Source organism: Parus major, chromosome 7 (assembly GCF_001522545.3).
Source record: "Parus major isolate Abel chromosome 7, Parus_major1.1, whole genome shotgun sequence".
In the NCBI taxonomy this organism is placed as follows: Eukaryota; Metazoa; Chordata; class Aves; order Passeriformes; family Paridae; genus Parus; species Parus major.
The window spans coordinates 2,269,859-2,297,130 of NC_031776.1; the positions used below are offsets into that span (position 1 = coordinate 2,269,859).

General features: G+C 46.1%; 2 protein-coding genes and 1 long non-coding RNA gene across 10 annotated transcripts in view; 1 reads left to right on the forward strand and 2 right to left on the reverse strand.

Annotated features, from left to right (window-relative positions):
- Nucleotides 1–7,453, reverse strand: part of LOC107207707 — a 10,963-nt gene extending 3,510 nt beyond the window's left edge. Inside the window, exons 1-3 of one of the 2 annotated variants that reach the window (XR_004498372.1) lie at nt 6,180–7,453; nt 5,721–5,976; nt 1,940–2,024 (exon numbers count right to left, since the gene is read on the reverse strand). This is a non-coding gene — a long non-coding RNA (uncharacterized LOC107207707). Of the gene's footprint in view, nt 1–1,520; nt 2,025–5,720; nt 5,977–6,179 lie in introns of those variants that run through there. The other variant, XR_002001985.2, reaches the window with a different exon arrangement.
- The window catches only part of RAMP1 (receptor activity modifying protein 1), a 22,892-nt gene extending 11,567 nt beyond the window's left edge, over nt 1–11,325 (forward strand). Inside the window, exons 2-3 of one of the 2 annotated variants that reach the window (XM_015635316.3) lie at nt 2,791–2,929; nt 10,470–11,324. In XM_015635316.3, coding sequence (XP_015490802.1) covers nt 2,791–2,929; nt 10,470–10,725 — 395 coding nt within the window. In that variant the 3' untranslated portion in view covers nt 10,726–11,324. Of the gene's footprint in view, nt 1–2,790; nt 2,930–10,469 lie in introns of both variants that reach the window. The other variant, XM_015635317.3, reaches the window with a different exon arrangement.
- A 605-nt stretch (nt 11,326–11,930) lies between these two features.
- UBE2F (ubiquitin conjugating enzyme E2 F (putative)) overlaps nt 11,931–27,272 on the reverse strand; it is a 54,426-nt gene continuing 39,084 nt past the window's right edge. For 3 of the 6 annotated variants that reach the window (XM_015634993.2, XM_033516174.1, XM_033516171.1), the window contains one exon: nt 11,931–14,027. In XM_015634993.2, coding sequence (XP_015490479.1) covers nt 13,977–14,027 — 51 coding nt within the window. In that variant the 3' untranslated portion in view covers nt 11,931–13,976. The other 3 variants (XM_033516175.1, XM_033516173.1, XM_033516172.1) reach the window with 2 other exon arrangements.

Here is a 27,272-nt window from a genome sequence, read left to right on the forward strand (position 1 = left end):
TGGGCCTCGCTGCTCTGGGGTGTGAAACAAAAGAGCCCTTCACCATGTCCAAAATCAAATGTCCTTGGAAAAGGTCACTGACTGATGGCTCTGGTTTCTCCAGTCCCTGAGGCAAAGGGATTTGCAGAGCCCATGTGTAGGTGTGGGAGAGGCATCTTCCAGGAGCAGGTTCTGGTGGGGCAGACAGAGCTCCTGAGGAGCTGCCAGGGGGGACAGCAGGGTGCTCACCTGCCTCTGAAGGACCTCTAGTGCTGCATCTTCTGAGCTGCTGTGAGCTTAAAGCTCCCCAGGGTTTGGTTTTCACTTGGTTTGGGTTGGGATTTTCTTTTAATAGTAGGGCTGATTTTTATGCTGGCTACCAGCCATCTGTGGCTTGCTGCTACTTTCAGCCAGGTTGTGGTTGCTTCCTCCCCATGGTTTCTTCAGTACTTCTCCTCTCTCTGCTCAAGGTTAAGGTGTTTTCCTCCAGGTTCATTCTGCATAAACAGCTGTGTGGTCATCAGGAAGCATTTGGGCATCCCTAAGGATAGTTGTGGTACAGCTTGTCTCTGGGCTCATCTCAAATGAGAGTGGGGAGGAGCAAAGCCAGGCAAAACGCAGCCTGGCTGTGCTTGCTTAACTTTGCTTCTCTGTCTCTCTGCTTGTACTGCATCACTGCTGAATTTCCTCAAGTGGCTTCTCTTCCTCAGTTTCTCTCTGTGCTTCGGATGTCTCACTCACTCCTTCCTGGCTCTGTTTCCTCCTGTGCTCCTCAATCCCCTTGGCTGCTCATCTATCTGCTTTTTAATCCCTTCTCCTCCCCTTGTCCTTCTGCTGTGCTCTGCTGCTCTGCACCTGACACATTCCCCAGCAGCATTTTCTCTGCAAGCTGCTTGTCCAGACAAGTGATGCCTGTGATATTTACAGGGCACTTGTCCTTCACAGTCTAGTGCATGGACGTCACGGAGTGGTGACCCCTGGGGTGGCTCCTGAGTGCTCGCTCAGCCGTGTCACTCCTTCACTTGACTCATCCAGATTGGAAGGGATGGGAAGGGGACAAAAGCCTCCTGGCCATCAACCATCCCTGAGCCTGCCCAGACTGAGATTTGCAGTCTGTAAATAATTTACATTTGTCTTTCTTTTTCCTTCATCTCCTTCATCTCCTCCTTCTTCTTCTTCTTTTTTGTCTTCTTATTCTTAGTCATCTTTGTCATCATCTTCTTCGTTGTCATCTTCGTCTTCTTCATCTTCTTCATCTTCTTCATCTTCTTCATCTTCTTCATCTTCTTCTTCGTCTTCATCATCTTCTTTGTCGTCTTCTTCCTCTTCATCTTCTTCTTTGTCCTCTTGTTCTTAGTCATCTTCGTTGTCTTCTTCGTTGTTGTCTGTCTTCTTCTTCATCTTCATCTTCTTCATCTTCATCATCTTCTTTGTTATCTTCTTTATCTTCTTCATCATCTTCTTTGTCATTTTCTTTGTCTTCTTCATCTTCATCTTCTTCTTTGTCTTCCTCTTCTTAGTCTTTCTTTTTCGTCATCGTCTTCTTCATCATCATCTCTTCTTCATCTCCTTCTTCTCCTTCTTCTTTGTCGTCTTCTTCATTGTCTTCTTCATCTTCATCTTCTTCTCTGTGCTTTCCCTCAGCATGTCAAACCCTCCCATCTGGGATCAGGGCTTATCCCTGGCTGAGGTTGTGCCCCTGGCTGCTATCAGCTAGGCAGAGCTTGAGGTTTTGATAAACTCGGTTTTATTATTGAAGCAATGAGGGTTTAATGCTCTTTAGCTTCCCTTGGCTCGGTAACTCCCATGATTTTATCTCAAGTCAGGCCGAAGTGGCTGCTGCTGTCAGAGGCAGCATGGGAGCCCTGCACCCATCCAGGAACATCAGCCAAGGCTCTGGGGGCCCTTCCCACCCAAATTCCCACCTGGCTTCCCACCCATTGCCATAGGATGCTGGTACCTAAGTGCTCCGAGGATTTTGGAGGCTGCAGAGGGGATGGTGTCCCACGGTGATGTCTCTTGGCCACTAAATAAGCAGCTCAATCCTGTTGTGTTAAAAAAATCAGATAAAAATAAAGCACAGAGTTATTCACACGTAGCAAAAAATAGATCTGGTATGTGGTGCCTGGCTGCAGTGCACTCCAGGACCTGCAAAGGCACTAGCTGGCACTTTGGGACCAAGGGAAAGCTATTATTTATAGCCAGGCTCACTAAAACACTTCCCCAAAGGATTTTTTTCTCCGTCCCTTTGTAGCATCACTTTCCCTTCCCCTCACCAGCAGCATTGCACTGTTTGTGCATGAGGCTGTAAGCAGCACCTTACTCTTGTCTGATCTTGGAGCAGTTGCAGGGACACATTCCCAGGAGGGAATTCAACCAGCAGCCAGGGATGGATTTGATGGATTTCCCTGTGTCTGTCCCTGCGCTCTGTCAGAGGTGGATATTTGTGCCCAATGCAGGGCATTTTACAGGGGTCAGCAGCAGGGTTCTCATTCCCCAGCTTCCCCCACACCCTCGTTTTTTAAGCCCAAAACCCGGACATTTGATGTCCAAAGGCGTTTTGGGCGATCAGCAGAGAACAAATCCACATCCTTACTAATTTACGAGTTACCCGGCATGTCTTGAAAAACTGATTTATCAGCGCCAGTAACTTGGGAGGGTGCAGGGCCCCAGGGGTGCGAGGAGGGAAATGACTCTGAGAAAAGGGGGTTTTGAAGAGCTGGGGTTGCTGTGGGGATCAGCTGGTGAGGACAGGGGGCTGTGGTGCTGCTGTGACCCAGCAGAGCCTGACAGCCCTGGTCTGTGTTGCAGCCCAGCACTTCATCGCGGCCACGGCGTGCCAGGAGGCCGACTACGGCTGGATGATCCGGCACTACTGCCTCAAGCAGTTCCAGCTCAGCATGGAGGGCATCGGCCAGCGCCTCTGGTGTGACTGGGACGAGACCGTGGGGTAAGTGAGCTCCCTCTGCTCCTCCCTCTCGTCCTGCTCCCCGCTGGGATTTTGGGGTGAAAGGGTGTCAGCACTGGGGTTTGTTTTGTTGGGGGAAAGGCCCTGATTTCACTCTCTTGGCTGCTGCTGCTGGCCTGGCTCTGTCCCTGCTGGGTCCCTAAGGGGTTTCTCCTGCCTGGTCTCACATATGGAGGGAGGGCTTGGAGGGGGGAGCAGCGGGTGTTGTCTGCCCAGACTTGGGTGAGGTTTTTGGCACTGTCTCCTGTGTGTGCTGGAGGAGGTGGGTTGGGGGCTGCTGGAACAGCCAGGCCTGGGGGGTGTTGATGCTTGGCCAAACCCTGGTTGCTGCACCCAGGGGTGCATCATAGGGGTCACACTGTCCTGCCTAACCTCTTCATCAGTCATGTGCATGATGGGGCTGAGGGTGACCACAGCACCTCTGGTGACACCAAACCAGGAGGGGTGGGTGACACCAGAGGGTTGTGCTGCTGTCCACAGGGACCTTTGCAAGCTGGGAACCTCCTGAAGTCACCAAGGGGAAGGACAAAGTCCTGCACCTGAGGAGGGACAGGCCCAGACACCAGGATGTGCTGGGGCTGCCCCAGAGAGAAACCAGGAAGGGACCTGGGGGTTCTGGTGGGCACCAGGTTGAACATGCACCAGGAAAGTGTGGTGGGAAAACATGGGCAGAAACTGAGGCATGGGAGGTCCCCTCTGGACACCAGGAAATGGGTTTGCACTGTGAAGGTGGCTGAACACTGGCACAGATCTCCCAGGGGGGACGTGGAATCTCCATCCTTGGAGATACTAAACAGCTGAACGTGGTCATGAGCAACCAGCTGCAGATGGACCTGCTTGAGCAGGGGTGTTTGGACAAGGTGAAGTGGATCTCCAGAGGATCTCCCAGCCTCAGCCTTCTGGGATTAAAGGGGTTTTCAAGGAGCCCAGCCTAGGCAGGGTTTGGAAGTCAGGGTGGTGGTCATTCTCCACCACACAGCAGTGGAGCTCCAGTAGGAGAAGACCATGACTCTGCTGCATTCTGGACTTCGATGGCTTAATGAAGAGGCAGGTTGGGATCCCCATCATGGGGGCTTCTGGTGCCTCACAGCTTGATGGACATATTTTCCATGAGATTTTTAATTTTTTTTCTCAGCACTCTGGTTCTCCAGACAGTACAAAACACCCTAACTCAGTGTGAAAACCCCATAACCCACCGAGATGTCCTCAAACCCTCGCTGTGAGAAAATCCCAAACTGTCCCACAGGAGCTGCTGGCTCAGCCCCTGCTTCCAGAAGTTGTGTGTTGATTTTTCCAAGCAACTAGAGGGAGAGCCTGGAATGGTATGGCAGTGGCAGCCACCTGCTAAGCCTCCTGTTTGTAATCAGTGTCAGGGGAAGCCGTGATTTACGATGGGAGCAGTGGAGACGCAGCCTTGCTTCCCTGGTGAAATACTTGGGAGCATCTCTGTGGGGTAATAAGGAGGGTGGAGAGGGAAACCTGGTCAGTGCAACCCCATCAAGGAGACCAGGGGTGTCACATATGGAGAATGTGCTGCTCTGCAGGGGTTTGTTGGAATTTTTTGGGGAGTTTCCTTTGGGTTTGGTTTTATTTTTATTGCAAACAGTGCTTTCTTTGGATCAGCTCTTTCCTGTTTATAACCAGCAGAGCTGAATCCTTTGCTACCACCATGGTGTAAATGTGCTGAGATGGCTTTGATTGAAGTTGAGAGACTGCTCAGGGGTGGCTGTGTGTTGGTGTGAGGGCTTGAGAGAATAACTGCCCTCTTCCCCCCTTCAGCTGACTTTCCATGTTGTGCCTTTTCCCTGGGAAAATGAAGCAGCGGAACAAAAATGAGCTCATGTGACACCAGTGGGGATGGGGGTCAGCTGGAAACAGGGAGCAGATGGTGCTGTGTGCCATGAGTGTTTTGCAAAAAAATTAAGAGTTTTTTTGAGATTTTTGTGATTTCCTGCTTCATGGCCCTTTCTTCTGTGTGAAATTAAAACCTACACACTTAGGTGTATCCGTCTTTTAGTCAAAGGTTGGACACCAAGATCTTGGAGGTCTTTTCCAACCTTAATGATTTGATGACTCTGTTCTGTGATTCTTAGCATACTACTGGGTTTTCCTTCCCCTTGATCCGTGGTGGAATGGAGGGGAAGAAAAGAGAGATGAAAGTCTGGGAGGTTTGTGGTTTTGAGAAGCTTCATTTGGTGCTCAGAAATGCCCAGTGCTGCTGATGTTGTTCCAGCCCTCACCATCTTGTTCTTTATCTCACATGCCCTGTTTGTCTCCTAAAAAGCTTCAGCTAAACTCGTTATGCTTGAGGCACTTGGAGGAAATGGTGATAAGCTTGTAGGATTTAATTTGATTGCCTGAATCCATTTGCTCCATGCAAACACATGGCTCAGGGTTATTTGAGAGATGACATTCCTCTCATCCTCTTATGCCCTTAGGACACTGGAAAAATTGGGTAGAAATAGTTCAGTTACTGCAGTAAATCAGCTGCAAGGATATGGGGTTTGGGTGGGCTCAACATCTTGTTCCCTGGATACGTGTGGGAATCACCATTTCCTTTTTGGGGAGAGGGAAGACGTCCCAGCAGGAATGGGCAGAGCTGGCTGGTCGCCTCTCTGGCTCTAGGGGAAGGATTTTGTCTTCCACCAGGTGTGAGGCAAAGAAATGGAAATAAAGCACCTGCCTAGAGCCTGTTTTCTCCAGATCTTCCCCCAAACTAAGGCATTTTGATGCTTGAAACCCGTCTGAAACAAGAAATGTTGGGAGGTTTTACCTCTAAACCACCAGCAGCGTTGGTTTGGAGCTTCCGTTTCCTGGATGCAGCATTTAGCAGGGAAATGCCCCTAAGCTCCGTCATTTCCTGCTCAGTTGAGGATCAGTGGGAACATCTGGATAAATGAATTGTCTCAGCAGAGTCTGTAATTGTGGGTCACTGGTCCTAGATATAGTTATAGGTGATCTCACCCTCAGAGGCATCAGCTGAGCTCTGGCACCGCTGCTCCTGCTGTGTTCTGGTGTCACCAAGGGGTCTGTGGGGAAGCAGAAGTGTTGGGTTAGGTGGGGTTGGGCCATGTGGAAAAGCACCAATGCTCTGGGAAGGTTTATCCAACCCCCTTGAGCTCTGCTGGCTTTCTTAACTTATTATTGCTTATTTAGGGAAAATGGGTGGATTTTGATATACAAGTTTTTTTTCATGGGCTGAGAGAACTTGGGTGAGCTGTTACACACTTACCCAGGCTGCCCTGGGGTGCAAAAACCAGACTGGACCTCCATCTTGGGCTCTTTGGTGTCGAGGGTTCCTCCACTCTGTTGGTGGTGGCCGAGCTGCTTTGGCCTGGAGTTCAGCTGTGCCCGATGAATTATCCCAAAGATCAGCTTGGCTATTTTGATTCCAGCTCCAGCTTCATCAGCGTGGTGGCTGAGCCAGGGGGATTAGCTGTGGTCTCCCTCGAGGCAGCTATTTCAGGGATGTGGAGGGGTCGGGCTGCCACTGCCCACCCACGAATGCGTCAGCAGGAGCTGATGACTTGGGGATATTTTTCCCGCCTGGTTTTGGCTGGAGGGCCGTGGCCAGGGAATGGATTTACAGGAGGGTTTGTGCACAGGGGGATGCTCACGGTGCCACAGCTGCTCGTGTCACTCCAGCCCAGCCAGGCATCTTCATCCCAAATATATCCACCCTGTGGCATTCCTGAAAATCCCCATGGAATGCTTTCCCCCCCGGCGTCCTGCGGGAAGGAGCTCAGCGGGGGGATCGTGCTGCTCTGACAGCTGCAGCCAGGGATGGAGCTGCTCTCCCAGCTGTCAGCACACTCACACTCTGTCTTCAGGTTATTTATCCATTATTTACAGAAAACAGATTGATCCATTCTCTTATTATCTCATTACCTACTTACTTATCTTCAGCTTGCCAGGTCCCTTCTGGATACACCTTTAGCCTGGCTCCAGGCTCACCCTGCAGCCTTGCAGAGGAGGAAATCAATGTTTTCATTTGCAAAGCAAAAGCGAAGCCTCGTGGTGTTTTCTTTTTTCCCTTCTGAAGCAAGGAGTTCAGGGAGGATAGGAAATACCAGGATACCTGCAGTGAAAAGAGAGAGTTGCCAATCCTGTGAACCCCAGGCCTAGTGCATCCACATCCAAGTGCTGTCAAGGAATAAATGCCAGAGCCCATTCCAGTCTTGGCTGCAGTGGTAAAAAAAACCAGAGGAATTTGTTGGGATTTATAGCAGTATAAGCATTCAGATGCCATCAAGCCCTAAATCATTCTTTGACTGCTTCCCACCAGTGGCCCAGCCCCATCCCCATCCTGCCTTCATCCCCACGCAGTCCATCCACAGCATCCTTTAAAACCAAACCATTTCCATGGTGATAGGGATAACAGTTCTAACTGCAGATCGCACTGGGTAAGGAAAAAATACTCTGAAGCACAGCTGAACTTTTCAGGGTCAGGTATCTGTCTCCTGGCAGTGGTGGGATTGTTTGGGAAAACTTGCCCTCTTCCCACTGCTATCCTAGAGCAGCTGCTTAATATTTTTGTGGAGGAGATGGTGTTTGGGAGGGAGATGGAGGCTTACAAATGAACTGTAGGCTTGTCTGAAAGCAAAAAAATTGATTCCACGTTTGCTACAGGCGCAATGGAAGCTTGGAACAAAGTTTCTTAGGGAGGCCCTCCTGTTGAGTCAGGAGATGCAGGAAGGACCCTGAACTTCCTCAATTTCCTGGGGTGGGGTCTGGCTGGACCCAGTTGTTTACTACATAGGTAGTTAAATATATAGCCCTATTTATTGAAACACTATTGAAGCAAAGCTGCTAAAATGAGCAGAATAATTATTGAGTAGAGATTGATGTAACCCATGTGGGCAAATCGTGACCCCCCCTGTTTCATCCATCCGTGAGAACTTTCACAAGTAGGGTAAAGTTCAAGCCCCACTTAGGCAGAGCATTCTGCTCCAACCCTCTCTCCAAAGAGTTTTAACTCTGTGACTGAGGATCATCTTTTCAGCCCCCAGAGCCTGGCTCAGCTTTGCCCTGCAGAGCGTGGTGGGGGGTGTAGGGGGACGTGGCTTTCCAGGGCTGGGCTGTGGGGATGGCAAGAACAGGGTAGAGCTGAGCAGGAAAACAGCCCCCCCTCCCTGAGGTATTTCACCAGCAGCCCAAGCTGAATTCCCAGTGGGAGCAGGCTGGCTTGGTGCTATCACAATAATGTGGCCCTGCTTATGAGAGGAGAGAGAACCAGATGGGATGAATGTTCACCATGGCTGTGGTGGGGAAGAGCACACTCAGGCCCAGACATCCACACTGCTGCTCTCCAGAGGGATCCTGATCTCTGACAGGACATCCTGGATCCGATGGCTAACCCTGGTCATCCCTTCCCAGCCAATGGATCCTGTTGGTATGCTGCTGTGGTAGCTGCCATTGTGTCAGGAGAAGGTCCCCGATGCCCTGTGACAGGGTGCATTTGGGATGGACAGGAGATGATGGAGTCTCACAGGGCAATTTGGGCGGCCTGTGAGATAAAGTGGAAGAAATGGGAGCACTTGGCCATAGCTGAGAGCTCAGCTTTGCTTTCAGCTGGCTGTTGATAGAAGTACAGTGGTCAAGAGTGCTCTGTGTAAGCAAAGGGCAGAAATCTCTCAAGGAGCACCCAGCCTTGAGCTCAGCTGCCCTTGGTGTCACTTCTGCACCTGGACCTATCCCTGAGAAGAGTTTCTTTTCCCTCTGAGACCCTCCCATTCACTCTCCACTCAGGCCTGTGGGGCTAGAGGGTGGGAGTGCCCATGATGCCACTCTGCCCCTGCTGAGGATGCCATCTGGAGCAGGGGGCCTGTAATGAAAACAGCAAAAATAAAAGGGACAAGAGACTTAGGGTCTTAGGTTAAATCACCTCCTGAGGATGGAGGGACCTCCCTCCAGTCATAGCTCCGTGGGCCCCTCCTTGTCCCCCCACACTGCTGGTGGGGCTGTGGCTGCCCAGCTCCTCATCTCAGATCCATCTTGACTTCCAGAGGTGGCTGAGAGCTGGAATACGGCTGCTGCTTCCCCAGAAAGGGCAGTGACAGTTTATCCTTTCATTTGCTGGCACCACTGGGCTTTGGTTCCTTGCATGTCTTCACATACAGTGATGGGAGCAGTGATTTATCCCCATGGAAGCGCAGTTGGAGCCAGGGAAGGGCTAAGCCAGCTGCTCTATGGCCCTTCAGCTTTAAAAATAGCTTTTGTTCGCCTGTTAACACTTTCCCTCTGGTTCCTGAAGATGCTGCAGCTCCCGAGATCTCCTAGCATCCAAGGATGCTGATGAATGGGAAATGGTAATTTTGCACATTGGGATGCTGGGCAGAAGCTGCTTTTAGCAGCTGCAGACCCCATTAATTGAATCTCTGGCTGTGTGGGCACAGCCTGTCCCAAAACCCCAAACCCCAGCTGAGGAGCTGCGCAGGGGCCGTGGCGAGTGGCCGGGAAGCTGCTTCGAAAATATTTCTTCCCCCAGGCAAGTTTTTAATTGGAGAGCTGGGGTTTGGTTTGCTCTGCTTCTCTAGGATTAGATGTGACTAATTGGGATGGGGTGAGTGGGGAAATTGTATCTGAGTTTTTATGCATAGCCAGTTTCAAAGCAGGGAGTGTCTTGTCATTCCAGAGGAGGCTGGATGGCCTGGCACAGGGACAGTGTCTCTGGCTCAGGGCTACTCCTGCTTTTCCAGGTCACAGAGAGGTGGGATGGGCTGTGGGCCTGCCCAGCTGCTTTCTATGCAACCTCCCGAGTTTTAGGCAAATTAAAGGAGATTTTTAAGTAGATTCAATGTACTTCTGTCCCCTCTTTGGGCTGAACTCACACAAGCTCTGGAGGATGGTGCTCCAAAGGCAAGGTTGGGATGGGTTTCCTGAGGCTCTGCTTAAAATGTGGGTCTGGCCTGTATTTTCTAATAGCACCAGTTCAGCCAGGAAATTCTGCAAAAATTAGCACAAACCAAACAAAAAGCCTCCAAATTAGCTTCTTGTTATTCCTGTAAATACTATTTCAGTTTTCATTTCCTTCTGTAAATTAAACCACCACCCCCACATCATTCCGTAAATGAAAACCACTTTTGGCTCTGGGTGAGCACTTAAAAGTTGCCATCAAAGTGGCAAAACCTGGTGGGAATTTAAAAATACCCTTTTACCTTTTTACCTCTCTAGCTATGAACTCAAAACTCCATATATGTTTACAGGTTATTTGCAAAATATTTGCAAAACCCGCAATATATTTTTTATGGGGCTAGGTGTTTCTAGCTATAAACTCAAAAAACAGCTAAAAAATTTAAGAACTCAAATAACAGCTGTAGTACAATCTCAAGTACACACCTCTGTAATAGAATATAACATATTGTACAGGGAGGGATATATTGCCTTCATAGATATATGTTATAAATGATGTATTTTGTGGTTTACATGCATTATATATATACAGTAGTTCATATTGCATGGGGGGAGGGTGGTGTGGCCGTGTCTGGGCGCTGGTGCCACCCGGTGTCCCTGTGTTTTGCAGCACTTACGGGGAGCTGACGAACTGCACGGCTCTGATCGCCGAGAGGCTCGACTGCTACTGGCCCAACCGGCTGGTGGACGAATTCTTCGTGGCCGTGCACAAACAATACTTCAGGAACTGCTCCCCGTCGGGCCGGGCGCTGCACGACCCCCCGAACGGTGTCCTGTGTCCCTTCATCGTGCTGCCCGTCCTGGTCACCCTGCTGATGACAGCGCTCGTGGTGTGGAGGAGCAAACGCAGCGAGGGCATCGTGTAGGGCCGGGGCGGGCGGCTCTGCCCCGGAACGCGCCGGGAGTTTGGGAAGAGCCTGCCAGAGGAGCAGCACGGAGGGTACCGAGCTTCGGAGGCAGGGACAGCATCGCCGCCGCTCCTCCTCCGCGGCTGTGCCCCGTGGTTTCCAAATAAATGGCATTTAAGCGATGGTTGTCGGGCAGAACGGGCTGCCCGGGCAGCTCCGCTGGGCTTCGGGGAGCGCCGCTCAGCCCGCACCGGCGCTGCCGAGCCCTGCTCCGCCTCTGCCAGCCGCTTCCCCCCGGGATCCCCTGCCAAGCAGGAAAATTTGCAAGATAAAAAACAAAACAAACCCGAGGGGGTGTGGGGAGTTGAAATCCTGCCGGGCCTGCAGTGGCAGTGCGGCATCAACACACGTGCGAGTCTGGGTGCGCCTGAACATCCTCGGCTTCCTCTCTGTCCGAGAAAGGATTACAACATCCTCGGGTTCCCCCACACGAGGAAAGGCATCTTCTCCCCCAGCCCCCTGCACAAGGCCGGGGTTTGCACGGGCTGGGCTTTGCCTGGGAGCCGGGGAACTACGGGGGGAGGTCGGCGGTGGGAGCGGGTGGGGCCCTGGGGCTAACGAGGAACGGGAATAAGGTGCTTTTCCTACCTAAGTAAATAAATACATGAATAAACCAGGTGACTGTCTCGGTGAAGGCTGAGGTGGAACCTCCCCCTCAGTGCCCTCGTTCTCTGATGGCAGAGAGCCCCAAGAGTGCTGCCCCTCTGCCATGAGCACGGGGTGGGGCGGTGGGGGTCCCTGGGGAGGTCCCTGGGATGGGATGGGGACCCCCAACTCTATCCTGACAGCTCTGGTCCACTCCACACCCCTTCAGTGCCTTGCTGGCTCAGGAGGTGGGACAGGGGGAACCCTGGGGACACCCGGATGCTGCTTACTCTTGACTCATTTCCCAAAAAAAACCCTACTGGGACAGCCAGCCCCCTGCCTGGCCCCCCCTAACCAGTCTATGATCCTGGTTAGTTGCATCTATACAAATATACATAAAAATATATATAAACAAAAATATATTTTTATGTATATACATAACCCCCCCCCGCCCATCTCCTCACATTCAGGAGAAATTCCATTTATTTTCCTGGACTGTGAGGTGATGAAATCTAGGATCCCCCCCTCCTCATGTCTTGGATGAGCACAAACCAATGCTCAGACCTTCTTGTACAGTATTTAACAGTATCCAAAAACTTTATTGTTCTGCTCAGTTCCTCCAGGCAAGAAACAATACAAGGAAGGGATTAAACAAGAACGTTCTGGGAGGCAGGGATGGCTTTGATGGCTGCAGCTCTGTGCTCCCAGGGCTGCTGGTACCCCAACACAGCACTCCCTGGCTCCCCCGAGCAGCACCCTGGCTTTGCTCTGCCCTGGGCACAGCAGCAGCAGCTTCTGGCCTAAGTAGGGAGCCATCCATGGTGACAGGCCAAGAAATGGGGACTGTGACCCCTCCTCCTGAAGGATGGAATGTGCTAACAGTACCAGGGTGCCTCTACAGCAAGAACTACTTCGTTACAACAACCTGGTTGAGTTTTCGACTCAAAGAGAATCCTTCTATTGCCATAAGCAAAAACTGGATGTATTTCCCAACCTTGCTATGTCTGTGAGTGTTTTACTCCTTACCTTTGCTGACATAATTGTTTTGGCAGCAAAGATTTCTCACTGCAGTTGCCTGCTGAAAATACTGGGCTGATCTGTGTTTCCTTGTATTATCTGCAGCTGAAGCTCTCCTCCTGCATGCCAATCCCTGCATTTCACCTCCCTGCTTTCCCAGGCCTCCAGCAACAGCTACAAGAGCTTGTGAAGCTGTAAAGGAAAAGGCACAGGGAAAACTCAACACCAAGTTTCATGCTTACAGTTTGCACCCCAGCTCTGCTGTGCCCGTGATGGAGATTCTTTTAATGCCCTCCAGCACCTGCAGCAGAGGAACAGCAGGGAAGAATGAAGGGGGGATAAAACCCCAACAGTCAACGCCCGAGGGTCACACACACACTTGCTCTGTGTGAAGCCACACATGCATTTATATTTCTCTGGTTTATAAAAGCTCCTCTGACCCTGGAGGATGCCCAGGGAGCTCTGGCACGCGGACTGAAGCTGCTCCTGAGGTACGTGCCGCTCTCCTCTGCAGGCTCTCAGTGCCATCCAGCTCCTGACAGAAAAGGCAATTGCAACATCACATCCTTCCAAATCCAGAAAGACAGGTGTGCCCAAGTGGGGGGAAATGTGTTGTGGTTCCAGCTGTGTCATTCCCTTTCAGTGCAGGAATCTGGAGAACACAATTAGGTGCTCTCCAGGTAATGCTGCCTATGCCTAAATTTACCTTCTTTAGATCAAACAGCATCTGATGCTCCCTCACCACATCCACACTGGAAAGCCAAAGGCAGATTTCTTTAAAAGAAAAGATCTTCTTTTCATTAATTTTTTCACAGAAATATATATATTATATATATATATATAATTTTACTAATACTAAACATGTACTTAAGTTACATATTAGCTTGTATTTCTTTCAACTACTTCACACAACGAACAAAAAAAAAAAAAAAAAACCAAAACCAAATACTGTAGCCCAAACAGGCCCCAAAATTAACAATGTAAAAATTCCAAACTGTGACACAAACATACTTACATTAAATAGCATTCAGAATTTCAATACCAGAAGTAGAATCTCATTTTGCACTTCTACTCTGGCAAGCTCTAAGCCTCAGCTGAGTGACTCTTAGAAAAAGCTCATATTGTTTTTGCTCATCAAAGGCAACAGTTTTGTGATTTGGTTCACAGGAGACCATTTATTGCCAACTCAAAGTGTTCCAAAAAACACGCCACCTTTTCTGCTTGGCATTTTTGGGTTTGTTTTTCTTTTTCCTTCCCCCCTCCAGATTAGGCAAGAGTTTAAAAAAAAAAAAAAAAAAAAAGTGTAATTACAATTTCAATAGTGATTTCTTTTAACTTCTCAAGCATATCTCATCAACAGGATATACAGTACAGTTCAGAAGAGTAAACATTTGTAAAAGGAAGCAGACAACTTTTTCAACCAACAGACACAATTTCTCGCTGTATTTATGCTGAACTCTCCTTTGAACATGAACAGGTTATGAAGTTAGTTTTCTTCTTCAGTACAACATGAACACAGGACTGGTACAATCCGGGCTGGTTTGGCTGCTGTTGAAGTAAGGATAACCCTGGAGTGGAGCTGTGCTGCTGCCATCCATCTCCCTTCATCATCTCGCGTAGCGCTTAATGTAATCTTCAACTTTATTCCGAAAGTCCTCCTGGAGGGAAGCACAGGCACGGTTACCCCAGGCATGGACACACATGGGAATGTGCTGCTGAAGTGCTGTAAGTTCCCTGCAAGGGAAAGGCCCATCCATGGCTCTCCCCCAGGGCCTTGAATCCTTACAGAGTGCTCCACACTGGGGAATGAAGTGGGAAAAGAGTCTGCCATCACCAGCTACCAGCTTAGGTACACACTTCCTGCTATTCCATAACCTCTGCATCCAGGGAAAACCACACAGTTCTGGGAGTTTGTGCTTAGAAAGCACAGAGATGCTGAGCAAGAGGAATTCTGACATCATGTGCAGGTCAGGGTGCCAGGCAGACACCACATTCCTGGCATGTTATTGCGAGCCTGAACCTTACAGCTTGGTATTAAACTATATTTCACCCAAACAGACTGAGGAGCCTGTGCTCCAGAGTGCATTCTGCAGAATTTCCAGCTCCCATTTCTGTGTGCTGCTGGAAGATAAAGCAGGAAAACCTGGGAAATTTATGTACTCACATCTGTTAGAAAACAACTAAAAAAACAATGCATGCAGATGAGGAGGTTTTGAACACTGCACTGGTACACTGGAGCTGCCTGGAGAGCAGTGGCCATGAAAGCACTGAAATCCTCTGCCAAGGCTCTGCTTTTACTAGGAAGGGCACAAAATCCTACTGCCATGACCTGTGGGATCACAACAAGGTCCTGCTTCAATGTCACTTGTCAGCTCCAGGTTTGCCAATACATAAAATGATGCCTTTCAAACACATCCCAAGTGTTTTGGTACAGACTACCCAAGGGGACAGCACATCACACCAGGGAGGAACATTAATATGACCTTTTTGCCTCAGTCAAGCTTGGAACACATCAATAGTTCCCTGGCTCCAACACCAAGCTTCAAACAGTTAAGATCAGCTCCCCTTATGATGGGTAGGTTTTCCACCAGTGAAAGGATAAAGGTTATCCCATGGTTAAAATCCAAAAGGATCAAAGCAAACCTGTGATCCATCAGCAACTCTGTCATTTCACTTTTTAGCTGATCAAGTGCATCACAGATGTCCAAACCTACGTGCAAAGTGCTCAGAAATCTCAACGAAGTTTAAAATGCAGTTTAAGGCCAGAAATATCCTATTACAAATACAGCTGCAGAAATCCCACTGTTCATTAGGAACAGGCTGCCTGCTCTTCTGGGGTGAAAGAGCAGCAATTTTGCTCCAATATGTCACTTACTAAAGGCAATGCTGTGTGTAGAGGTTTTCTCACTCTGCTGCAAGCACACCCATTTCCACACTCGTCCAACTGCATGCTGTGTTAAAAAACTAACACTACAAAGCTAATGCCATCTTCAGCTGAAATAAAATTTCCAAACCCAGGCAATTTCAATCCATAGATGCAGGTTATGATAGCTGTGGTGGAAACTGAATTCACTGAGGGCTTCTTGCACATTGTTTCCCACTCCTGTGTTTCTCCAGAAGATGGATCAAATGGATGAAAGGAGCAGAGCACAAGGCTGAGACACACACCTGCACCTTCCCTATGTGCACAGTATCCAAGAGCAGGGCAGTGCAGACAGCTCAGAGCACCCTCAGCTTTTCCCTCTGTCCCTTTCTGAGTTATTACACAGGAAAATGGGCTCTCAGTGGTGACTGAAGAGAAGCAAGAGCTCAGGAAGGAAGGAAAAGGCTCCAAAAAGCCACGCTGTCACTCAGCAGCCTGGGCTGAAGGACCTGATGGTGTTGGCAGGGATGCATTTGCAGGGTACTCACTGTGTGTGAAGCTGGCTGTGAACACGAGGGCCTCACCCCAGAGCTGCAAATATTCCATCCTCACCTGCCATATGGCTCAGCACTTCCTGATTAATGGGGGGAACTTCTCTCTGGGCACAGCTGCTTATGTGTAACACTGAATAATCAGAAGCAAGAAAATTCAGCAGAGCAGGATGTACCCTGTATTATAAAAAGGCAGAGGCAAAATCTTGCTAGAAATGAGAAGGGAAAGAAGGATTCATAACATCCCTTCAAAGACATAACATCCCACACAAAGTGTCCTCTGTGTTTAAACAAAGATGTTTGTATGAAGAGGTTTAAGAAATAACCTTTACAATGAATAAACATATACAAAATGAACAGGACAAGGGACAATGATTTTAAATGGATAGAGAGAAGATTAAGATGATGTATTAGGAGGGAAATTCTTCCCTGAGAGGGAGTGGCACAGGGTGCCCAGAGAAGCTGTGGCTGTCCCTGGATCCCTGAAGTGCCAAGGGCCAGGTTGGGTGGGGCTTGGAGCAACCTGGGACAGTGGAAGGTGTCCCTGCCATGGCAGGGGGTGGAATGGGATAGGCTTTAGGACTGATGGATAGCTGGAAGGTTTTAGCCCTCCAACCCAAACCATTTTGGGGTTCTGTGATTATATTTAAGAGTACTTGGGAGAGGATCCACAGAGCCTAAAGCCCAGAAGAAAATCCCATTCTACCCTTTCTTAAAAGCTTGTAGGAACACACACTCAAGAACCAGGAACTGCTTCAAAAACTGATGTTTGACCTGATTTGGCAGATGTGGGAGAGGAGACACTGTTTTTTCAACTATTTGTACAGCATCAAGTTCTGCTTATTAACTGCTTGTCTTTTATTAAGGTTTTAATTTGTAACCCGAAGAAGATGCGCTCAGTTATCCAAAGCAAACACAATACTCTGGTGACAGCTACCAGAGAGGTCTGGAAAAGTTCTGATGGAAACTTCCCTTGGGATTATTTTTTTATTTATTTAAAACAAATTATGTATAATGATTACCCAAAAATTAAAAATTTTAAAATATGTATAAAGAAAAACCCCAAAGCAAATTTAACTCATTTATTATCCTTAACATACCCACTACTGGCACTTCACACCCTGCACTATTTGGCCAGTACTTGCAGAAAAATGAGCAGTTTAACACATCTGTCCCTACTGTGGCAAAACTTCTGATCCACCTTGACATCCTTTAGAGCTACAGTCCTGTAAAATTCAGGAAAAAAGATCACAGATCAATTGCTCCTGCCTCTTTTGTGCTAATAATCACAGCAGTAATAATAATTTTTTTTTAAAAGCAGCTCTATTTTAACAGAAAACTACCTGAATCCAACATTTATTACCAAGGTTAAATTCCTAAACAACTTCTGCTAGGACCTGACTTGTGGTGCTAAAATGATTAGGAAAGGGGACTTTTGAGCACCAGTAAAATGGCAATCACTCCAATCAAGTCAATCCAAGGCTTTAGGATATAATAACCAGGTAGATCTACCCATTAGCCCTATGAATTATATTGAAAGCCACCTTTGCCTTCTTTTTCCCCTTTCAGAAAATAATAAGTATTCACACCCATCAACCCCCACACATCCCCTCCCATTTAAAAAGGAGCTGAATGAAACCTTTGAATAGCACAGAAATCTCAAGTATGAGGTGCTTTTTTTACAATTTGTGTTCCTGCCTTGCTGTCATTGTTTTATTTAGCTCAGTCTCTACATGATGTGAGGAGTTTTCCAAGCTCTGTAATTAAATTTTAGCTCTCTGAGGAAAGAAAAGAGTGGGGGGTGAAAAACCTATATAAATGTATCTCCCACAAGCTCTCTGCTTAGCAGGTGCAGTCAAAGCCAGATTGATTTTCATGGCCTATGATCCCAGCTTTAGATTTTAAAATTCTCCTAGATACCAAGCAATTGTGATTTTGCAAAAGGATGAGGAAATGCTTTAGCAGATTTCTTAGTAGCCAAACCCTAAGGGAAAAAAAAAAGGTGAAATTTTTACTGCAGGGGAAAAAAAAACACAAAAAACTACTAAAGCTAGAACACACCACTGCAGCTATTTGGAAAAGAGCAGCATTGTGAAGAAGAAAAACACTACAGTTTGGACTTTTTTTTTTTGTTAAGTATCTGCACACAGAGGTAGGTTAGAGAATTAGTGTGGGAAGCAGTGACCTGCCTGCCAGGGCAGAGAGAAGCTACCTTGCAGAGACAAAGCAATTCATTAACACACTGAACACATTTGTACTTTTGTTTGAGATTTCACATCTTAAGCAGGAACCATTTCCCTCATGCTTCCACAAATTTTCTGCTGTCTGCCACTGGAGAAAGATAAAGGGAGAGAAGGACTCTCTGAAGTTCCTAGAAGAGTTAACAGGCTATGGATTAGATAAATACACCTAAATCCTGTTTGGGCAAAGGCAAGAGAATTGAGCCAGATGAAGAGAGCAAAGCAGCTTCTCAAAGAAAATTGTGTCCTGGATCAAATGTCAGTCCAAATCCACCGTGGGGCTGGATGGAGATAGAGGCCAGGAGAGTCCTCTGGTGCCAGAGGACTTGGGATTTTCCCAGACTGCCACAGATTGGCAATTTATTACAGAATTTATTGCCATTTAAGATTTCACCTGGGCTGCTGAAAACACAGAAAACCCCCTGGGAGTTAACCTGGGGAGCAGAGACTGCTGGATCCCTCAGTGCCTGAGGTCAGGAGTCTCCTCTGCTCCTCCAAGGCTGGCCCAGGCAGTCATCACCTTGCCAAATGCCCTTCACACAAAAGCCCTTCAGGAAAATTACCTGAATTATCCCAATGATCTGAGCTTGACCTCCTCTGAGCTGCAAACACACTTCCACCCATGAGGACGCCACTCATTCCCAAGAGAGGTGATGTCCTTGGGATCTGGGATCTTGATGGATAAATCACAAGCACAGAGGAAATGGGAGCTGCCTGGGTCAGGCCAGAGGGTTTTGCAAGTCATGCTCTACTCCAGGCAAATGGTGCTCAAACTAAGCTGACTGGGCAGCTCCAGTAGCTCAGACTCCATGCTGGCACTGAACAACCCTGCCATATGTTCCCTTTCAAAAGCCATGGATGTATCTAAAGGATGCAAAGCAAAAGCTTTCCTTTTAAGCCACTTAGATGCCTAAAGCATCTAAAACAAAAGCTTTAAAACATCTGCATTTCTTCCACATTACCTCAGCAAATTAAACCATCTGCAAAAGCTTAATCAACTTTGCTGAACCTGAGAAAGGCTCCATCCATAATCAAAGTGTTATGGAAGATGTGGAATGGTTTCTATAAATACTTGCAGCATTAGAGAAGTAATGGGTTTTCCTATTTACATCTGTGAGCACAATTAGCAGCTGTGCTGTTGCTCATTTGCACATGCCATTTAATGCACTTTGTGCACGCTGGGAAAAGCTTTCAAAGGCTGTAAGGAGGACACAGAACATAAAATGGGGAGGCAATCCAAGAAAAACCCCAGTGCAGTTCTGTAAATGCAGAAATGCTGCAGAAAAACAAAGATGTATTCTACCATGGCTGCCATGGTTTCAGTGAGAACAACAAACACCAAACAGGGTGGTTGGGGGAGCAGAGGAAGTAAAGGATTTACTGCAATAAATATGGAGATAAATAAATGCAATGACTCACTGGGAGAATTGTTATGAAAAGATGTTTTTGGACTGGGATGGAACTGTTGTTCTTAATAAGCCATTAAGCTGTAATCAGAGAGTAATAAAAACCCCACAACAAAAATTAAATAGCTTCCAAAAAAACCACATCAAGCTTGAAAGCCTTTTGGGGCTACATTCTTTTCCAATGTGGTAAAAGCTTGGAAAGCTGAGGTTAGCCAAAGGTGAAGATCTACTTCAGTTCTTCAGATACACCTTGTGGGTGCATGAAATTAAAACAAATCTTCAGTGTTTCATAATGCCTCTAGAAGAAATCAGGGAAGAGGTACTTGATTCAGTAGCCAGGAATCAATGTGAGTTTCTTATTTCATCTGAAGAAGGTTAAAAGCACCGTCACACTTTCATCCCTGCACTTTTGTACTGTTAGAAATAAAAAGCAGTGTTCTCACAAATGTTTGGAAATAGCTACTTTCCATCAGGAAGAGATTTCAGGATGTCAAGTGCTGGTGCAGGGCTATCATTTTAAACCAGGGGATGGGGTTAAATGGAAAACCTCACACTAGACCAAGGACAGAGACAGATCCCAGCCCAGAGGAAACTCAACGAGCACAGCAAGGATGAGACTGCCCTAATTTAAGCAACAACAATGACTCAAATATTCTACAGTGCAAACAACATAAAAAATGAGGTCCTGACAAAGCCAGCTTGAAGCAATCATAGTGAGAACCAGCTCTGGGTCATCTCTGCTGATGCCCCTGTCTTGACCAGTACTAAAGAGCTCTTCTGCTCTCTACTCTTCCCTAAGTTAAAAGCCAGCAACAGAGTTTTTGAAAAAGTCCAACACCAAACAAGTGGAAAACTAAAACAGTAATCTGCATCCTACATTCTTGGACCCAGACCAGAAATCAAAAGCCTGGGAAGTTCCTGATTTTAAATCAGTATTTTTTTACTGTTTCTATGGGTACAGAAGTAGTTGTATCACCTCAAACTGTTTTCTAACACAGCCTTGGATCTCATTATAAACTCTCAGGAACTTCCCTTTTTTCACTGTAATTTCTCACTATGAAAGACTGTGACCTCACAAACTTCACATCAGAATAATTCCAAAATCGTGTGGGGGAGTTGAAAAAGAGAAATCCAGTTTGAAGATGAACTGAAAACAACTGAAAATGGTAAAAAGGTAGTCCAAGGAGATGTTACGAAAAGGAGAGCAGAATGCATGCAAATAGAGGAGATAGTGTGACAAAGTACACAATTTTACAATGAATTTTACAATGTCACTCTTTCTGTATGCCTTGAGAATTAGTAATTCACAATGAAGAAGCAGTAGCTTCAAAGCCTTGACCTCAATTACTTCTTCAGCAATTTTGACAGCACACGTTGCTCCAATGTTGGGAGTAAGAGCCAGAAGCACTGAAAATGGAAAAAAATCAGAATTGCACAAAATCCCCTAAAAATTCAGTGATGTGCCTACTAATTACTTCAAATTGGCTAAATGTGGAAGAGGAAAAAAGACAACTGCAAGTAAAAATATGCAGGTCTTGTAATCAGTAGGAATCAATGGAACACCCTGTGGTGTTTGAACAGCTTGTGGGGAGTTCTCTTTACCAAAATAAAGCCTCACTTAGTGTGCAAGAGTCTGGAGCACCTATAGCCAGGGAATGTCTAGCACAGGCAAGAAAGGGCTTTACAAGACACATTTAGCAAGCAAAGACAGCAAAATCTGACTGGCTCACAGATCTGCAGACTCTCATCACTACTCCCCACACCCACCCAGCTTTTCCTTGGCACCTTTCACCACCTCAGCCTGACCAGCAGGGCAAAGCCTGGGCTCTGCTCTGTGCTGGATGTGCCCAAGGAGCCCACCTGGAGCTTTCCTGGAGGCTCCCTCCCAGCCCAGCCCCTCTCTGCTGCTCCTGCTGCCAGCTCTGGTGACAGCTACAGGAACTGGATGTAGACTCTGCTGCTCTGCCAAATCTGATGGAAATCCATGTGTATATTTAAAAGCCCTGGGGATTGAGGGGGAGGCTGGGATGAGTGGACAGATGGATGGCATCACTGCATAAGCCTTGATTCCTCTGCCAAAAACAAACACTAAAAAGCAAAGCAATTGCCAAAGGTTCACTTCAGTGAAGCTCCAGGACAAACTGATTCAGAACAGACCAGGTGAACGGACAGATGTGGGAATGGATCTGCTGATAGGCTGAGCTCAGCAGGCCACCATCAGTGGCAAAGAGTCACTACCATCCCCACAGGTACCTGCTAACCTCAGTGACTCTGTAAAATACCTCCTGGAAATGTCTTCATGATGAAGTGCTGGAAAACCTACAGCTAGACAGCAAACACCCCCTCTAATGTGATTCAGAATCATTTCACTTGGTTACGGTGGCCATGAGGAAGAGAGAACAAAGAAATGTTTCTATCATGTCCTTTAACTTGCATTACATTAAAATGCAAGATTATTTTCATGCAACTTCACAGCTGCCAGGTTTTCCAGAGGCTCCTTACTTTCATCTTTATCCATATTTTTATATTTCTTCAAATTATTCTGCTGCTGTTACAAGACTATCAGACTGACAGACTCCAACTTTCATCAGAGAAGTGAAAGGATAGAAAACAGAAATGCTTTAAAAGCAACAGTGGCACTGGGTTGACACATCTCTCCACACCACAGTGATGCACCAACACAAGAACATTTTGTTAAAAGGACAGTTTTTCATCTTGGAGTATGGAGGAGAAAAACATCAGGCTTGTCAACTCAGTATTTTCTTCAACCTCAGCTCTGCAGAATTAATTGCTATTATCTTGTATTTCAGTATGTTCAAGACCAGATGGATTCCCCTCCATCCCCTACCCAATTACATTTCTACAGTCTAAAAACTTTAATCAAAAATTTACTTTAAACATGAAGTGCCCTGCAGTTCTGAATTTCTCCCCACTCACAATATTTGACATTAATCACATTAAACTGATTGCTTCTAAGGATAAGGCAAAAACTTTATTTTCCTTTTCACCTATTTTAGCAGCTATCTGAACTAAAATGCCTCCTTAAGGATATTACTCTCCTGATCACAGCCTTTGCTTCTGTTTTTAAAAAGATGGCCACAGACTTCAATCACACACGAGAGAGAAAATTTCCTTTCAGCCCAGGAATTATAGCTGGGCTTGCCAGTAGAATACAGCAAATATATCATGGATGAGTGGCCATTCATCCTAAGCCACTGCCAACCATGAAGAGCAACTCTCCCCTGAACAGGACAAGGAGAATGGTTTCAAAAACCCTGCTAGAGCCTCTTTTTGTCAGTGTCAGGCAGTGCTACAGGCTTCCCAGGGGAGGGTGGCTTATCCACCCAATTCTGACACTGTCAGTGACTCAGACCTTGGTCTTGCACTGAGCTTCTTGTCAAACATTCCTTACTCTCTTTATCACAAGCCTAGAGGGTTGAAGTTTCCAAGATGTAGCAGAGAAAAGCCCTGGGATGAGAGTCTCAGCTGTGACTGCAGCCATTGCAGCCCAGCACTGATTTAAGCCACAGGCCAACCTCAGTTCTGACAATCAGAAAAAGGATTTCTTTTGCAGGCAGATTAAAAAAGTGAAAAGTAGAATGCCAAGATTAAAAAACTGGTTGTTTCTTCCCTTGTGCATTTTAGCTCATCTGAGGAATGGGAACCTCTGGCACCTGCAAGTACAAAGGGCAGCACAGCAGAGAAAAGTGGTCTGTATTTACTCCTTCCAAAGTGATCCTGTCAGAGCAGAGATAAAACAGGTGAGAGAGGTTGTCTGTGTAAGAACATTACAACAAGACTGAGACATGCAAGGAAAGGATAAGGAACAGAATGCAATTTAAATGTCAGGCTGTTAATCCAGGACTAAGATGATCCAGATGAATGCCCAGCCTCCCACTGCTCCATTGTCCTACCCAGAGTGAATCATTTCCCTCTCCACAGCACGCCAATCCTCATCAGCAAAGTACCAAGCACCACAACAGCTCTCCATCATTTAAATTTAGTTTGGTTGCCCAGCACTGCAATTTGTGGACATCAGATCCTATTCTATTTACACAAAAGTAAGTGTCAAGCTTACAAATTCTATCGTAAACCGACACTAACCACTTCATGATACTGAAAATACAACAGCCATCTATTTTTGTTTAAACCTGTTTTTCACTTTATAACAAAAGATACCAAAAGTAACTTACAGTTACTACTGAACACTATAAGGAAAATCAAGACAAGGTGAAAAACTTGGCATGCCTGTAGCTGATAAAGAAAAAACCCTGATTTGCAGTGGTAAAACATGAATTTTCATTCCTGATGAAATAAGTAAGAACCTTAAACCAAAGGATCATCTTTTCTTGCCACCTGTTAAATCTTTCAGTGTTACCTACCTATTTAAACTTTGCCAGCAGTCATCTGTGAATTTTCAGAGAGTACAAAAACCAGAATATTCCAAATTTGCCCAGACCTGGTTTCCCCTATTAAATGAAATCCCCATTTTTTTTTTTCCAGAGGGATTTCAGCCCAGGGGTTCACATGCTCAGGGTTACTCAAGAGTCCAAAGCAGCTGTTGTTTTCTGCACCAAGCACTGCAAAGGCTGGGCAAGTTGGAAGGGCTGGTTTTCAGTTGAGGGTTGTGTTAATATCCCAGCAGGGTTAGATGGTGCAGGAATGCAAGAAACCCAGCTCCCTGAGCTCATATTTCACTGCTGGGGAGCACACACCCCAAAAGGCTCTTCTGGCCAGCAGCACCATTAAAACTTGTTTCTGTTGATGCAGCCAAATAAAACACAGTAAAAGCAATTGCCCAGTCCTCCAGGATAAAGTCTCTGTAATGCAAGCACAGAGAGTGCCTGACCATGAGCTGACATGATAGAGAGCTCTACCTAATCAGGAGTCATTTGATAACCACCAACCATCCTTTTGATACTCCCAGATGAGGAAACCCAGGGGGAAGCTTGATTAAAGGGCTCTGAATAGACAGGGCTGTTAAATTGTTCCTGCAGAACCTGTAAGAAGTCTGATTATTTTTTTTTTTCCCCCAGTGCTAAGACACAGTACAAAATCTGCCAAAATTAATGTGGCTGCCCCATCCCTGGAAGTGTCCAAGGCCAGGCTGGACAGGGCTTGGAGCAACCTGGGTTAGAGGAAGGTGTCCCATGGCAGGAGGTGGCACTGGAGGTCTCAAGGGTTCCTTCCAAACCACACCACGCTGTGACTCACATGGAAAGTAGTTCAAAGTTACATGGTAAATGTTTTACTACTGAAATAAAGACCTTTCAAGACAGCAGGAAAAAAATATTCTGGCTTGGTAGCTGTTGTTACTGAGTTATTCACACTCCTGACAAGGCAGGCAGGACATGATGACAAGCTGAAGTTTTTAGATAGGTTTCAAGTCTGCCAGCACAGGGCTGGAGCCTGTGGAAAAGCCCCACTCCCTGACAACACCTCCCCTGGCAGCTGTAACCAATCCCCTTTTCTCCAGTCACTTTGTCAAAATGAATGAAGGGCTAACCCAGGCAATACTTGAAGTCAGCCATCAGCATGGTGCCAGAAAAAAATTCCAGCAAATTTTGTTTACTGCTGATTTCCCACTCCTTTATGCCATGTTCAAGGGCTTCAACTTTGATACTTTGGTTTTTCAACCCCTTAAAAATAATTCAGCTCAAGCTGTTTATGCCTTATGAGCACCTTGCACACCCAACCCCAGCCCATTGCTCCTCCAGCACCAGCTCAAACACAATAATAATAATAAAATACTTTTTAAAGACTACATTAAAGTAAATGTTTTTCAAGTATTTTCGCTGTTCTAAAGGAAATTTTCCAGCTGCCTTGAGTCATCACTAAACTTTTGACATTCAAGCTTAAAAAATGATAACAGTAATTATCAGAACTCTTCATATATTACTGTCACTGTTTAAATACAGAACTTTCTAGGGATATGTTTGGAAAAAATTCCAGCTGGCTGTGATGGGAAACTATTTGCAAGGGTGAAAAGCCTGACAGAGAGAACTGGGCTAAAAATAATGCGTGAATGAATTAAATGTGCATTATTTCTTAAAAATTCCTTAGGGAAGGCATTAGAGAAAGCAGTTTGCCATTAAAAACCCTCAGAGTGCATTCTCTGGCTCTAGTCCAATAAAGAAACATTCAGATAGAAATATGATATAAACTTGGGCCATAGAGAGCTGGTATTTGACTTTTGACCCACCCATGTGCTTTGGAATATTTTGCAAAAGAAAAGCATTTCAACTGTTCTGTTTCCTCAAGGACCACTACCATCACAGAACACAGATTATCCACAATTATCTGGAAAATAAAATGCTTTTTTAGAGCTATTTCTAATGTTTTTTACCACAAATAACATCTCCTCTGAAATGCACAGTGACAGGATGCAGAATGCACAGACCATGAAATTTTATTTATTATACTTTATATTCTCTATGTTTTATATAAAAATGTCTTTCAGAGAATCTTGGACAATTTGGGTGACTTGCTACCCAAACAAGCTGTTTTGCACCCAAATTGGCCAACAATCACTACAGATCAGTGGACAATATTTGTAATTCCCAGAGAGTTTTAAGCCTCAAGGAATTAAGCTAAAAATAAAACTGAAAATAAAAAGCAGAATCTAAGCAGTTTGGAGGTAAGGAAGTGGCAAGGAAAAGACCTGATGTCTTCTGAACAGGAAGAATCCCTGCAGGAGCTAAATATTCAAATATGCCTTTGACATAAAAATTACAACAAAGAGCAGGTACAACAGAGAAACAAAGAAACTACTGTAAATCATTTAAATGAACTACTTTAAACCAGAAGATCTGAGAAGAAATACAGATAATGAGTAATTTCCCCCCAAACTTCCAAGTTTTTTAGTTTGTCTGCTTAGAGGATCCAACACACCTGTGGCACACTGGCATTTACAGCATGCTTTTCATTCAGATGTATCAAAGAGCATTTCAAACAAACTGATCTCCTGAGACAGGAAATTACATTAACAGAAAAAAAAACAAAACCCAACTAAATTCAACATGATCAATTTAAGATAAAGCAGAATCCAAATCTGAAGGCATTATTTAGTTTCAAATGCTTTTCTTCAGCTATACAGAAAAATGGAATTTGAAGGAAGGCTTAAATCTAAATGTAATTATGCCCTTATTATGTATGAGCACAAAAAATAAAAAGCCAGGAAGATGAAAGTACAGCTGGCCATGACATTATTTTGCAAGATCCTTTAGAAAGATCAGATTTGAAATGACACAGAGCTCTGGGACTCTTTAGCTGTCTGAAGGCACCAGCAGTGCAAGGACAAAATTACTCCAAACTTCAGCAGTGATAGAAGGTCCCAAATCTGCCAGCTCCTGTATTTAGCACCCTGAGGAATAATTCAGAGAAGAAAGCACCAGGCTCTCAGATTGGTGCTTGATTAAACTTGAGGTGAGACATGAGGACAGGAATCCCTTTCCACTTTGAGATGTGCTTCCCAGGCCAGACCTAAGTGTCTGTTAAAAAAAAATAACCAACAAGGAGGAAATTCTTGGCCAAAAAGCTTTACAATCCCAACCTGCTGCTGGTTTCTGGTGGCTCCAGAACTGAGGAGGCTGTGCTGGGCAATGACAGCTTTTTATGAAAATGGAAAATCTGGGGGGAAATTCAACTCGGTGTGTTTCCAAAAGGGATGCCTCAAGATCATCTGCAGAAAATCTGTATTTGTTTCTTACTTTCATTACTTACTTGCTGACAATCTTTTCCCATGGCTCACCTGTTCTCAGGAGGTATCTAGCCCAATCACTGACACTTTGTCAGGTGCTGGTTTGGGTTAGAGGTTCATCCCATTCCACCCCCTGCCATGGGC